Consider the following 16,202-nt stretch of genomic DNA (forward strand, 5'->3'; position numbering starts at 1 on the left):
CGAATGAAATCAAGGCCCAGATTGAGATAAAGTTCATTATTCTGAACTGTGAATCAAGCTCTGCGGGAAATGAACACAACAGTCTCTCATCAAAGCGAGATGTATGGCGGTTGAGCTGGGCTGCTCTGTGGACGTTTGGGCTACAAGATGGCGTCTCATCTCTCAACAGACAGTTTCTGTTTTACGCCTCTTGCACTCGGCTGAAATTTCAGTGAGATAAAACCTCTCCAGTATTATCACAAATGTAAAACTTCATTTTCTGTGCAGTTAATCTAAGTGTATCATTTTATATCAAAGTTGTTCTATTGCAAATTTAAAAACCTGGCCTTTGGCTCCATCTAGTGGACACTGAACAGAAACACTGCAGCTTCATCTCCTCTCCTTTGTTTCTTTTATAAAATGTCCTGAAGGCTTTCAGAGGAACTGATGAGTGACACCTGTTTAATTTGAGACCAAAAGCATCCCAGCTGTAGCCTGCAGAGGATAAATGGGCCGTGACAGAGTGCATGATGGGAAGCCCTGAAAAAGCTTGACTAAATATGGTGTAATGATCAACCTAAAAATTAATGTACCCATCATGTGAAGATATACTAATGAAAGTTTACAAGTCAATTAGTCTCATTGGATTATTTTTACACTTTGAATTGAATCACTTAAAATGCAAATTGACTCCATCAGTTCAAATCTGCAGGGTTGGTTATATAATCCACTGGAAGCCTGTAATTATTGTGACAGCACACTGCAACCTGCATTAGTTTAGTTGAAGCACATTTGTGAATTATTGCATCACACTCAAGCCAAAAAGCATGATATGTGTGACAAGTCCACATGTGTTTCTGCAGGTTTCAAAGTTTTTAAACAGGTGTTCTTAACACATTTACAATATTTAATAAGGAATAAAAGATTTCACACTAAGTTTAACATCCTGGGCAGCTGCAACCTTCAATCCTGCAGTCAGAACTTCAAGAGCACTCAATGTCCCATTAATGTGCATGTTGGGACCACTTTTATTTACCAGGGCCATGCATGTCACGTTTAATGTAAAAGCTAAGGTTCACCTGTACACCCAAATGCAGCAAACAATGCTAAACTCTCAGCTCTAACCTCACAGGGGACAATCAGGCACGACTAAAACTGAATGCAAAAATATGGATCAAACCAACAGTTTAAATATGGACGTATTTACATAGAAAATACGACATAAAAAAAATGTCGAGGTTCAGACTCTGAATCTTCAAACATCATTTAACATAAAATATCACCAGAATACAATCAGATCATCTGCAGCCTGATTTTAAAAAGTCACTTCAAACTACATTTATTCATTTCCTTATTGTTTTTACATCAATATTAGGATAATCTCCCAGATCCCAGCTTCTGCTTGTCCACTAACTTTTTAAGGACTGACCAGACTAACCAACCAATATTTAGCATACAGAGAATTTCAGAAGCTAGAAAACAGTGAATCTTTGTATAAATTTGGTTTGCCAAGAAAAGTCTTTAAAAATTATGACTTCTGATTTTCCTTCACATATAAAAACAAACTAAATATGAACTGGAACATCTGCCAAAATACCTGGTCATGACTCGAAAGCTCAAAACTCATTTTCTTTATTTCATGTAAATAAAGAATATGAGCAACATGAATGTTAAACTACAGCAGTATGCGCTACTTTATGTAAACTTTTACAAGAACAAGATATTTCACCGACTTTTGATCTTTACTATTAACATAAAGTCAAGAGACAAATAATTATGAACACTGACCAAATTTTAAGGTGGAATGTTTTCTTTCACATTTTATTAAATGATGGAGTTGACATCACGAATCAGTCAAAACAATTAAATACCAATATGGCAGCCTTGACCATTCATTCTGTCCTCTTTAACTCACATCACTGAGGGTTGAATTTCTACCGGTTAACATTAACGTGGATAGTCTACTCCCTTGTTTGGAGAAAAAAAGTGGCACAACTTTTTTGTTACACTCCAGTCATAACACACATAATTATAAGCAAAAGAACTCTACTGTGAATAAAGCAGCACTGAACCACAGTGGAGTCGAGGAGGCCCAGCAGTAACACGTCGTTCACATTTTAGAACCTTTATTGTCTTTCGTTGTAATCGAGACTGCAAAGACCCCACTTCCAGAGACACAGCTGGATCTGGTGGGCAATAACATTCACTAACTTGAGAACAAAGTTTAATCTTTATTTTTCCTGCCCCCTGTAAACATCTGCAGCACATCTGAGATATTTATTTGGCCTTCATGATTGAATGCGAGTATTTCTTCTTCGAGTTAAAAGACATTTGCTAGAACACAAGTAATCCAAGATGTCAACAGTTAAAAAAGAAAAAAAAAAGATTACGAGAGTTGTTTTTTGACACTTTATAGACCAAAACAAAAATCGATCACTCTCATCTTCTTTATGTCCACCAGGGTTAAGGTCAAGCTGGATTTTAGGCACACGCTGAACAGAAACAGGAAGAGGATCCCCATTTCTATATAAATGGGTAAAGGTAAATTTAACTGGTTTAAGTAGATATAAAGCGATTCAGTTGCAGCTCTATCCTGAAAACTGACATTTAAAATACAAACAGCAGCTAGGACTTTATTCTATCTCGACTTCCATATCAACAGGCTTCAGTTTTCGAACAAACACAACGTCATCATTGTCATTATTAAGGTCCGGCTCGCCAAAGTCATCCTCCGGCTCCTCTTTAAAGACCACCTGGGAAGACTCAGGGAACTTGGAGACCTCGAAAGGGAGCTCAAAAACTTTGTTCAGGTAATCCCCTTTTCTGCGTTTTTTGCCAGTCATGGCTATGACCTGTGAGGCGATGGACCAGGCGAACTCCACCTTCCGGTGGCTCTGAGAGCTCAGATCAAAGTTGTACTCCAGAATCTCATACAGAGCAGGAACGTATCGGTTGTAGTTTTGCTGCACATATTGGTGCACCTCAAACAAAACTCCTCTTGTCAGAACTTGCAAATCAAGTTTTGTTTTGGTTTCTGATTTGGAGCTGGGGTCGAGGTCCAGTCCGATCTCCTTGCAGTTCTGGTAGTCAAAGCATTTGACAAATCCACCAAAGCCATCCAGCTCCCCTTCTAGATCTGGGTCCCCATCTTCAGTTGGTGAGTGTGGAATCTCTTGCAAGTTGCCATTCAGCGGGACGATCATATTTAACCACCTGTTGATTTTCGGTGACATGTTTTGCTTTTTCATCAAGCTTTTCTGTGTTGTGTACCATCTCTGGATCTTCTGCGCAGCCTCAGTCTCACCACTTTGAAGATCAAGATCAAAATTGTGCTCAAGAATGTCATTAACAGTATTGCGGGCCTCACCACACAGCTCCTTTACAAAGCTGAAGATCTCAAGCACAGCGCCGGTTGTCAGGACGGTCAAATCAAGCTTCTGGTCTGATGGGCGTTCTTTGGTTGACCAAAGGTTTAGACCCAACTTTTTACAGAAAGGGTGTTTTTCTTTTTCAGCTTCTTCACTCTTTGCTGAATCTGATGAATCTAACCCTTCCTGCCCTTGACTCTGGAGTTCCTGTTGAGTCTGAAAACTGCTGGTCACATCAACCATGTGGTAAATCTCAGGAAGTTTGAAAGGCTTGCAGAGAAAATCCAAATTCTGACTCTTCGGGTGGTTCACAAGATTTTTATGTTTTGCCATCATGTAAACTAAGAAATTGCGCTCATGTTGCTCATCTTGGAGCGTAAGAGTAAAGTTGTTTAAGAGAATTTCAAATAAAAAACTGCGTACACTCCTCAACAAAGCAGTTCCAAACTTGAAAACCTCCCACATCACCCAGTTGCTCAACAGTTGTAGATCTAAGCTCCGTTTTGGTGAACAAAAGTTGAAGTCTAATCCGATCTCTCTGCAATGGGCGAACATGTCATTCACTCGGCTCGATGTCAGGATCTGTTTTGTGCGAGCAGCGCGCCTCAGCCACAGCCTCTGCTTTGAGGTTTCTGCACATCTTCCCTCAGAGAACAGACACCGGTATGATTCCTGACTTGCATCCTTTGCCTGTGTGGGTGACAAAGAAGATTTGTGGCCATTATTCAAAGGCTGCATTGGTGAGATGAAGACTTCTTCCTCTTCTGGCTTTACATCCTGTAGCATGTTCATTTCTACCTCTGTTCCTGACAAACAACTTTCAGGTTTCACATTTTCTGGTTCAGGTTCTGTTCCTGACTGGAATTCTGTCTCAAACTCAACAGGACACATGTATGACAAATCATCCTCCTTCAACTCCTCCATTTTGCTAGCCTGCTGCTTCCGTGTTTGTCTTTTATTGGTGGCCAGAATTTGTGCTTCCAGTTCTTGGTTATCTGCATGAGGTGTTTTTCTTTTTTTACCTTTATATTCCAATTTATTCTTCTCAGCTGGGATCTTAAAAAGTTCCTTTCTGAAAGTGTCTTTGTCCTCAGCTGTCAGACAGGTGTATTTTCTCTCTATCACCCTATTTAGACACATTCGGAACTGAGGTTTATTAAAAGCATAACCAAAGTTGTGCTTGACCAGTTCATAAACTATGTAAGTGTGTTTTCCACACAGCACTCGGGAAAAATCAAGCATCTCTATCATCACACCATTGGTGAGCAGACTCGGGTCCAACTTCTGTTTGGGGGCGTGACTTGGTCGAATAGCTAGGGTCACACCAAGTTGTGCACAGAAAGGGTTAGCGCCCTGTGTTTTTCTTAAACGGATTCCTCCTTGTTGTTTTGCAGTGTATTTATTGCTAGCAACTCTGGTAGTTTCAGCTTCGTGGTTGTCTGAAGACTGGCAGTTCTTGCTGGAGACAGTGAGCACTGAACTATCAGCAATTTTGTTCCATTTTGGACAGTATCGTCCTGACACGTCTTCTTTGGACCCGGCTAAAACACTTGGATCTGGCAACTGAAATGTTTCTTTCCATCTATTTGGCTTCATCTTTATTTGCTCCTTCAGGTGCTTAATTCTGTTGTGGACACGAACTGCATAGATGTAGCACAGACTGTCATTGTTTATGTCAAAGCCAAGGTCGAAGTTGAACTCCAGCATTTCGAACAAGAAATACTTCTCAGACCTGGTCACCGTTTTGGCAAACTGACAAATTTCCAGCATAACACTATTCGTCAGCAGGCTCTGATCCAGCTTCTCCTTCCTTTCAAGTGCCGCATTGAACTCCAGACCAATATCAACCGATTCTGGGAAGGGGACTGCTCCTCTTTGATACCTAATGCCATGGGCAATGCGGCGCTCCCAGATGTAGCTCTCATCAATGCCGTCCATATTGACATTTAAAACCCAAAGTCATTAGAAACTGCTAAGATTGTGTCAAAAACCCTGGTCCTTGCTCAGGCACCTGGCTAGACTCCTAGTCAGCTTTCTTGTAGAGAAAACCAAGATATTATCTGAAGGCATCATCTTCACTGCCACATCTTCTCAGTCTGCAAGTAAAGACAAAACAGTTTCAATTAGTTAGGCTTAGAAAAATCTTAAAGCAGCAGGATCTGATTTCATCAAAATCCATGTGATGTATGCATTAAAAAAATATTCAGCACTTGTAAAACAGAGTTAAACCGTGCTTAATAAAAACAGAGTAACACACAGATTTAAAATCTAAAAATAAGTTTTTGGAGCTTCATTTAGCTACTTCCAGCGCCCCCCGTGTGCGGCAGCCTGTTACAGCAGCTCTGCTCATTCTCAGTTTCTTTCTTTCTCATCTTTTTTTTCCTCGTAATTTTTATAACTAACGTATTAGCAATTAGACTCTGCAATCATGTTCTACCGTTTTGTGTTAGTCTTGGTCGTTTTTCTTTGTTTTTTTCCACCCGTGTCTGGGGACCCAGTGCAGGGATCCTTTGTTTGCAGCAGGGATCAGCTGTTAGCGCTGCGTCCCACAGCAGTGCTGCCGGTGGACAGACTCGCCATTCCCAGCGAGCTGAGGAAGAAAAGACGGGGGTTTCGTGCTGGGAGGGAGGGCCATCGCCCGAGCAGGAGACGTTATCGACCATCTCTTCCTTCTGTAATTATTGGAAATGTAAGATCTTTGCCCAATAAAATGGATGAGCTCACGTCGCTAACCTGGTCACAGAGGGAGTACCGGCAATGTAGCACCATGATGCTAATGGAGTTGTGGCTAACACCGCTAACTCCGGACACGAGCGTGACACTACCGGGATTCCAGCTGCTGCGAGCGGACAGGACGAGAGACAGCGGTAAGAGGAAAGGAGGGGGACTGGCAGTGTTTGTGAATGACAGATGGTGTAACCCCGGGCACATCACTGTAAAAGAACAACTCTGCAGCAGAGACATTGAGCTGTTAGCCGTTAGCATGCGTCTGTACTACCTGTCCCGGGAATTCTCGCATGTTATCGCGATAACAGCGTATGTCCCCCCCTCGGCCAACGCGGATGCAGCCTGTGACTCTCTCCACTCTGTGGTCAGCAGACTGCAAACACAATCTCCGAGAGCCCTTCTCATAATATCAGGAGACTTTAATCATGTCTCACTGGACTCCACACTGCCCACCTTCACCCAGTATGTGACCTGCCCAACCAGAGACAATAAAACACTGGACTTACTGTATGCCAATGCTGAAGAGGCATATAGTTCATCACCTCTCCCTCCACTGGGCAGATCTGATCACAACCTGGTGCACCTTGTCCCTGTGTATGAGCCCTTAGTGCACAGGGAGCCACCAGCCACCCGCACAGTGCAGAGATGGTCGGAGGAGAGCGAGGAGCCTCTTAAGGATTGTTTTGAGTCGACTGTGTGGGAGATGATCTGTGACAACCACGGAGAGGACATCGACAGCCTTACTACATGCATTACTGACTATATTAATTTCTGTGTGGACAACACCGTACCTACCAGGACTGTACGGTGTTTCTCCAACAACAAACCTTGGATTACCCCAGAAATTAAAGCTGTCCTCAAGCAGAAGAGGAGGGCCTTCAAATCCAGAGACAAAGAGGAGTTGAAAAGGGTGCAGAGAGAGCTGAGGGGACTGATAAGGAATAGGAAGGACAGCCACAGGCAGAAGATGGAGAACCAGCTTCAGCAAAATAACATTGGTGAAGTCTGGAGAGGCCTCAGAACCATCTCAGGCCACAAACACCAGAACTCTCTGCCTGGGAGGGATGTGAGGTGGGCAAATGAACTGAATCATTTCTTCAACAGATTTGATTCAGCCATGAGGCAGTCTCCAACATCGGCTGCAGACTCACCCACCCCCACTGCTGCTGTTCCACCTCAGACACCTCAGACACTTCACACCTCCTCTATTCACCCTGCTCACTCCTCCCCACCCCCAACAACAGCATCCAGTACACACTCAACACAAGGCTCCAGCCTGTCTCTCTCAACCACCCAGGTTAGGAGGGAACTGAGGAGGATTAAAGCCAAGAAGGCAGCAGGTCCAGATGGCATCAGCTCGAGGGTCGTCAGGTCCTGCGCAGACCAACTGTGTGGGGTGATCGAGCACCTCTTCAACCTGAGCCTGAGGCTGGGGAGAGTCCCACAGCTCTGGAAAACCTCCTGTGTTGTACCAGTGCCAAAGACTTCACGCCCCAAGGACCTCAACAGCTACAGGCCGGTGGCTCTGACATCTCACCTGATGAAGACCCTGGAGCGGCTGGTCCTGACTCAGCTTCGGCGCCTGGTGAGCTCATCATTGGACCCACTTCAGTTTGCCTACCAGCCTGGCATTGGAGCGGATGATGCCGCCATTCACCTCGTGCATCATTCCTTCTCTCACCTGGAGACCGCTGGGAGCACTGTGAGAATCATGTTCTTTGATTTCTCCAGTGCCTTCAACACTATTCTTCCCACAGTCCTCAAAGACAAGCTGGAGAACTCTGGAGTGGACCATCACCTCACCTCATGGATTCTGGACTACCTCACCGACCGACCACAGTATGTGAGGACTCAGGGCTGTGTGTCGGACAGGGTCGTCTGCAGTACGGGGGCCCCACATGGAATGGTTCTGGCTCCGTTCCTCTTCACCATCCACACTGCAGACTTAACCCACAACTCCACCCAGTGCTTCCTGCAGAAGTTCTCTGACGACTCTGCAATAGTCGGCCTCATCACTGATGGGGACGACAAGAAGTACAGAGGACTGACTCAGGACTTTGTGGACTATGGGCTCAAAATGTGGTCATAAATATTTTGTACTTGTAAATCAGTGTTGTATGTGTAAAAAGAATTTGTGTGTGTGTAAAAAAGATTTGTGTGTGTGTAAAAAAGATTTGTATGTGTAAAAAGAATTTGTGCGTGCGTAAAAAAGATTTGTATGTGTAAAAAAGACTTGTGTGTGGACTTAGCCAAAAACCCCCCTGCAAGTTACAAGTACGAATTTTGACCCTATTTTTCTTCCTGTCATCTGATTGGTCAATGTCATGTCAATCACAAATGTAACAATCCAATCAGAGAACAGATGGGTTTGGCTGTCGGAGGGGCACTTTTTTGAACTGCAGGTCCTTGAAGGGAATAAATGCCCTTTTACATGCCAACCCAGCGTTTTCCTTCATCACCACGAAGGAAAACAGTCTGTGGTCGTCCGAGTTTGGTGATTTTTGTGTCACAGGTCTATGTGCTTTATACAGGGACTTCCACAGCCTTTTCAACAGCGCTGCGGACCGCGGGGGGTGGGGGGGTGGGGGGGCAGTGTTTTGGAAATGACAGTCTTCATTACAAAGCTTTCTTCGTTATGAATTAGCATACATGTTTTTATTGAACATTTGAAGAACTAGCAAAAAAACCAGAAACTGTTGTAGAGGACATAAAGTCAGAGATAGAAACAACAAGGAGCAGGTGCATCTAGTACAGGTAGAGCTGCTGCAAAAACCCACAGAGCTCAGCAGCCAGCGCAACAAATTCTGGATCCTTTGCTTTTAGTTAGCAGTTAGCATTAGCAGCACATCCTGCGTCCGATGTGAAAGGACTTTTATGCTGCGCACTGTGACTCACAGCAATGGTCCCGGGTCAGCCCTGACTTTGTGTTAAACTAATCCTAAAGTAATAATGGTATTTCTAACCACTGATATACCACAACTTTATCCTTTCAACAGCTGCTGAAAGTTAGCGGACCTAGCTGCTATCGGATATTTATATAGAGATCCTCCAGCTTCAAACTGTATTACCCTTCAAGGACCTGCAGTTCAAAAAAGTGCCCCTCCGACAGCCAAACCCATCTGTTCTCTGATTGGATTGTTACATTTGTGATTGACATGACATTGACCAATCAGATGACAGGAAGAAAAATAGGGTCAAAATTCGTACTTGTAACTTGCAGGGGTTTTTTGGCTAAGTCCACACACAAATCTTTTTTACGCACGCACAAATTCTTTTTACACATACAAAACTGATTTACAAGTACAAAATATTTATGACCACATTTTGAGCCCATAGTGGACTGGTGCCAGCAGAACTACCTCCAGATCAACGCCAGTAAAACCAAGGAGCTGGTGGTAGACTTCCGCAGGCACAAACATCCTCCACTGCAACCACTGAACATTCAAGGTATGGTTATTGAGGCTGTGGACAGCTACAGGTATCTTGGTGTTCATCTGAACAACAAACTGGACTGGACTCATAACTCAGACGCCCTCTAAAGGAAAGGGCAGAGCAGGCTGTACCTGCTGCAGAGACTCAGGTCGTTTGGAGTGGAGGGCCCACTCCTGAAGACCTTCTATGACTCTGTGGTGGCCTCAGCCATCTTTTACGGTGTGGTCTGCTGGGACAGCAGCATCTCTGCTGGGGACAGGAAGAGACTGAACAGGCTAATCCGCAGGGCCAGCTCTGTTCTAGGATGCCCTCTGGACCCAGTGGAGGTGGTGAGTGACAGGAGAATGGTGGCTAAGCTGTCATCCCTGTTGGACAACATCTCCCACCCCATGCATGAGACTGTGACAGCACTGAGCAGCTCCTACAGGCTGCGGCACCCACGGTGTGGGACGGAGAGATTTCGCAGGTCTTTCCTCCCCACTGCTGTCAGACTCCAAAACAAAGACTTTTGCAGCACAAAAACACAAACCCACACATGTGCAATAAGACTAAGTGCAATACTCTTTTTCTGACAAAGTTGTATTTTTACTTGGTTGTATATAGCAATTGTATTCTATTTTTATCCTATTGTTAGGATTAAAACTAATCCTATTGTATTATTTTATTCTATTGTATTCTATACAGTTGTGTACAGTATATTATTCTTATTGTGTTCTAATTTTTGCAATATAACTTTGCACTTTCCACTTTCGGCTGTAACAAAACAAATTTCCCAAGTGTGGGACTAATAAAGGTTATCTTATCTTAAACTACAGAAAGAATTTGAAAATTAGTTTAAAATATACCACACCTAAGTGGTTTAAGTGCAAAGTCAAAATAAAATAAAACGCAGTCAAAGTATGAAGTCTAATTTTTAAAACGAATGAACAGATTTAATCTTGAATTATTCTTTACTGTGAGTAAAATATTACTTTAGATTACTGTTTTGTATTTTAAAGTATTTTAATGAATAATCTGTTAAAATTATTTCCTCAAGGATGTTGTTTCCCACAGATAAAAAAACCCCCAAGTGATAAGACCCTGGCATTATTAGTATTCACATGGGACTGTGTCAGTGAGGTGGGGTAGAAAACCGTCTGTGCCCTTCTTTAAAGATGTGGTTCAGTCACTCAGACAGTGAATAAAGAAATTTGATGTAAAAGATGTGTTCAGGAACTCAGTTTTATCTTTTAAACAGTAAAACACACATGAGCTGTGTTCACTTCAAATCCACAGTGCACTGAGAAACAGAAATTTATTTTAAACTAGTGGTATGCAGTACTGCAAGATTTGGTATTGAGCCGATACCAAGAAACTACAGGGCCAGTATCAATTATACTAATATTTTTTCAAATTGCCAGACCTGAATAAATTTTCATGACCATTAAGTGTTTTGGGGGGATTTTTCCTTTGGATGATGAATTAGTTAAAACCCAGGATAGGGCTGTTCGATATAACGATATATATCGGATGACGATAGAAAAACGTCTATCGTTTCATTTTACGCTATCGTTTGTTTCGTGGTGTCGCAAAATAAACTGTTTACGGCAATATTTTTTCATCATTTTGATGGTCACTGTAGTGTCTATATTAATTTCTTAAAGTTCTCTCTTTCTCTTACATTTAATATAACCACACTACGGACGGACAAGCGCTTGTTTTTTATGCGTTTTCGTTAGCAACAACGACGGTAAAACCACGGCGTGTCCGCTTGTTTATTTTCCACATAAACCTTTCACAATAAAGCTCAAGATCCTGTTGAGGCTTTTCAAAATAAAACGAGTCACGTGAAAGATGCAGAGTATTAACGGATGAGAAGCAAAAAAGAGCCGCCAGGTGCTAAAAAATAAACCTTAGACTCAAACGTTAGAACAGGCTTTTCCCCGCAGCACGCTGTGTAATAAATACTCACAAAGAAAACGGCGGCCGTTACAACTTACGTCTAAAAATGTATAGTTCCATGCATCAGTTAAAACACTCGACTCCAGGTACACGACGCCCAGCTGGAAACACTTCACGCAAGTCGAGATGCCCGAGATTCACAGAATTTACAGGAAATGTTACATTTTTGTAATTTATATCGTTATATCGACGATAGATGTCTTAATATCGGGATATGAGAGTTTGGTCATATCGCACAGCCCTAACCCAGGACATAAATTATAAAATGTTTAAGTCTGCAGCACATCTACTTTCACAGGTAACACAAAGGGGTAATTATATTCAATCAAACCTGAGCCATATTATATTTGGTGAATTTTCATTTGCACTAAATGTTTTCCTTTAAACAACATGTTTCAGTTAGATGACTGCTCTGTGCTGCAGCGGTACTTAAACAGACAGCCAGGTTGCCTCTTTGATGAAACCGCAGAAACTAAAGTATCAGTCAAATTAGGCTCGTATCGATCAATATCAATACAATGATAGGTTTCAATATCATCGATATTTGGATCAATCCGCCCACCAATACTTTAAGCGTTCAAAGTCCAGCCACATTGACTCACGGCTCATCTTTCTTAGCTTTTCCTATTTATTCTCTGAAGTAGTTATCATCACTGTGGGTGTAACATAATTGTGGCCATAAGCGTGCTGTGAAGGCGCTGTTTGCACATTTAAGAAAATGTGCAAACAGGACAAGTTTGTTGTCCTTTTGTTGTTCTGTCACGACTGTGAGTGTGGCTCATATTTTTAAGAAGCAAATAAAGATTTCATACAAGCAAAACCCCTCAGTTTTTATTGACATCTAATAACAACAGTAACATGTATTAACAGTATTCTTAAGTATACTTACGTTTACCTCTTTAAAAACATTGAAATGATTGTTACAATGGCATTAAGCTCATTAAGGAAAAAGGGTCAAAGTGCATTATGGTTCCACAATTGTTTGCAGATTTTCTTGCATATGCATCATTTTAAGAAATTGCTAAAATATGACCTTTTTCGTATGAATATGGGATTTTCCTAGTCTAACTTTTAAAACGAACGAACAGATTTAATCTTGAATTCTTCATTGAATTGTTTTCTCCAATATTTATCCTCCGACTTCAAATTAAACTGACTCCACCTGGAATGGCTGCATTACTCTTTGCCGCAATAGGCTGCAGTTCTGCACCAAACCAGCGGATTTCAGGTATTTGAAAATCTTAGGTTCTTCGCTTATTGTTGCGCATGTCGTGGGGACAGGGGTGAACGGTTAGCTTTACAGATTTATGCTAAAAGCGAACTCCCTCAGTTTCCTGTTGAGTTTATGGAGCTGCAGAAACACCAACATCGGCATCCGCGCTAAGCTAACAGTGGGTTGTCTCGGCGGGTGGACGGAAGCTCCGAGGGCAGAAATACAAGCACTTACCTACAGCTGAAGCAGAAAACAAACACATCGGTGGTTGGTGAGCGTTAGAAAGTCTGTGGCTGCATAGTTTTTTTTAAAGCACGTACTGCAACACGGCGCTAAACAACAGCTGCAGCGACACATGCGTGCTTCCTGAGTACGGGTCGCGTTCAGGGACATATCGGACAATTCAGTTTTCACACAGTCAGTTTATATTTGTTTCACTTGTTACCCACAACGCGCCAAGACCACACGACTGCATGGCATATGGTTTGGTTACTTCAAGAAGACAAATAAATGAAAAAAATAAAGTGAAATAAAATAAACACATAATGTTTCCGTGTTAGGCGAACGTGATAACCACTACTCTACGGAAACCGTGTGGCGGCTCAAGTCACCTGAGCATACTTTTTAAAAGCTTGTATGCGATCTACCGTTGTCAGGTCGGTTGCACGAGTGTTTATTTCTCAGCAGCAGCAGCCCCCAACCTTTTTTGCGGCATGGACCGGTTTAATGTCCGACAATATTTTCACCGACCATTAAGGTGTCACGGATAAATACAACAAAATAAAATGATACGACCAAGACAGTGGTATTTTGTAAATATAATAATAAACGCGAATTCACTGTGTAATTGTGTAACTTTATTAGCAGGGTCCTCCTGAAATACGCCAACAACAATGAGAGTAACATCCTCCTCTCTGCCCCTTAAGGGTCTCTGGTCGCTATGGTAACACGTAAATATCAATCAATCAGACCTTTATTTGTCACATGCAAGTTTGCACCTGCAGTGGAATTGGACCCCCGACCATACGTACATAGCACAGACAGGTCGGAGACAGGTAGTAATTTGGAAGAACATTGAAATGTACAATACAATGGGCAAATGGAGGAGGGAAACAATGAGGTGGAGTTGTTGCCATGTCTGTCCCATCTGTAACAACTGAAAATAAAAATAAAATTAAATAAATAATAATAACAACAAAGATCGATCAAATGGACCAATACGGCAAAGCCGTGATGATCCACTTGATAAAGTAAATCCGTTGGGTATCTTTGTTGGCCTTCAGACAACAATTCTGACGGCTAAAGAACCAAACGGGACAAGCAAAAGAAAAAAAAGTATAAGTAGACGAGACTAGACAAGGACATGAGAAGCCAAGCAGGAAAGATAAGGAAGAGGGAGAAAAGTGCGACTTGCCTTCGTCAAGAGCCAAACGAGAAATATTTCTTTCCATATTCAATATTTCTTTCAAAATAAGACACACAACTACAACACAGGAAAAGATTGAGTTAACGATAAAAACCTTGAAAAACTATGAATTTCACACCCGCGCCTCAACTCTCGCAGCCAAACGACTCTGGTCGGTGACCTGGGGGTTGGGGACCGCTGATGTACGGTACGTGGAGGAATACAGGAATTTGTTTTACATGTTCAGTAGTCCGCCCACCACAATATCAGAAATAGCTAACCTCGCCTTTCTTAACTTTTCCTATTCATTGGCTGTGTCCCAATCCAGCGACCGCACGCTTCGTAGTACGGCGCGTACTGGGAACTACGAGAAGTGCGGAAGTGAGAGGCTTGTAAAATGGGACAGTCTGGCCTTCGTCGCGCTGTTCAGGTTGCCTAGCAACCATGATACTAACTGCGAGAAACGTTTCATACAGCATTGTTTGACAGAAATGAAGGAGAAAAAATGTTTTGTTGGTCATTCATTTTTGTCATGACATCACTTTGATTAGTTGAGACCACAGGACTGTAAAACATGATTGTTGGGCTTCATTTCTGTACTGAACAGTCATTTAAGATTAGTTAGTAAATAATAATTAGCTAATGTTATTCATGAGACTAAAGTCATCTCACTGTGGTAATGTTAATATAATATGGACAATATTATATGTATTGTCAGATTATATATATATATATATATATATATATATATATATGAGCTTGAACTCTGGGTCAAAGATGCAAGTAGCAGTTATTTATATTTCCTATCACCTTAAATCTTCACTCAAAGACAAGTATCTCTGACAGTGTATATACAGATGTATTATATATAAGAGACAAACATTGTTCTTTCAATATGTTGGCATTACTAAATTTGGCTCAATGCTTACATACATGTATAAAAAGAAAATGTACGAGCTGTGATAACTGTTTCTGATAGAATGAAGATCAGACTGATATATGAAATATTCCTTTATTGGGTGAGAAAATCAGACCATGTCATAACTGCTTTAAGTCATACAGAATAGATATCAGAGCCTTAAACAGGCTGACTTCTGCTAAATGGGTCAAACTGGGCAGAAAGTCTACAAACACATAACATCCTTATAGAATATGATGTAACACTATAGATCAACTTACCTCAGAATATATAAAGCATATAAACAATTACAGCAATATGATGCAACAAACACAGCAGTGCTACTAATCCAAAATACTCAAAGCTTCATAGAACTGAAACAAACATTTATTTTTAGCTCCATTCTGCTGCTGATACATACTTTAGGTTTCTGAATATGAAACTTGTTGCTGCCTTTCATAGTGTGTAACTTGAAGGCCCTGAGTACTTTCTCCCACACTGAAAACACTGGGATGATAACATTATTTGAACATTACCTAATAAGACTGATTCAGGACAGACAATTAGTTATGTTAAACTTTCCTAGCAGTCCTTCACAAACAGGGAACAGTCTGTCTATTCTCTCCATCTGTCAGCTGCTGCTGGCTCTTCCTCCTCCTCTTCCTCACACACTGCTGAGTTTGTCCTGGTGGATCATCAGGGGTGCAAAGCCTCACAGATGATGTGCAGCAGTGGGTCCCTCAGTCTGTCCTCACTCTGGACACTTGCAGTTGTCACACATGGAAATCAAATGTGTGATAAGCTGCAGGATTCAAACACAAGTGTAACTTATAAATACATGTTCATACTTTTATTCCACAATCAGAGAGAAAGAAACAGAGAGAGAGTGCAGGACAGACAGACAGGTGACAGTCTCAGGTGTATACACTGCTACAAAACAGCACAAGAGAAGGAGGATTTAGTGTTTGTGTTATTACGAGTGCTAAACAAGAAGAGATCCCAGATGGTCCAGTGGACACATGTGTGACTCCTGTGATTAAAGCATCTTTCTTTCAGCTTAACGAGTGAACCGTCAGCTCGTTCAAACACACGTTAAAGTCCGTTTGGCTCGACACCACCGAACAGAGGCAGCAATATAACATAGCTAACATTAACAGTGCAGTGAATCCTGCTTGTGCCGTCATATTCAGGACTGCAAACCGAGCAGCATCACTGACTTTCAGCTTGTTGTGTTTGTGG

At 41.9% G+C, this 16,202-nt stretch overlaps 1 protein-coding gene across 1 annotated transcript; it reads right to left on the reverse strand.

Moving 5' to 3' along the window:
- Positions 1–1,595: 1,595 nt before the first annotated feature.
- Positions 1,596–13,864, reverse strand: LOC102079384 (uncharacterized). Its single transcript, XM_005463810.3, has 2 exons — positions 12,895–13,864; positions 1,596–5,443 (listed from the first exon to the last, which is right to left on the reverse strand). Exon 2 carries the CDS (start codon positions 5,283–5,285, stop codon positions 2,613–2,615), a length of 2,673 nt encoding a protein of 890 aa, XP_005463867.1. The 5' UTR covers positions 5,286–5,443; positions 12,895–13,864; the 3' UTR covers positions 1,596–2,612.
- Between the last annotated feature and the right edge of the window lie 2,338 nt (positions 13,865–16,202).

This window comes from Oreochromis niloticus, linkage group LG10, assembly GCF_001858045.2.
Source record: "Oreochromis niloticus isolate F11D_XX linkage group LG10, O_niloticus_UMD_NMBU, whole genome shotgun sequence".
Taxonomy (NCBI): Eukaryota; Metazoa; Chordata; class Actinopteri; order Cichliformes; family Cichlidae; genus Oreochromis; species Oreochromis niloticus.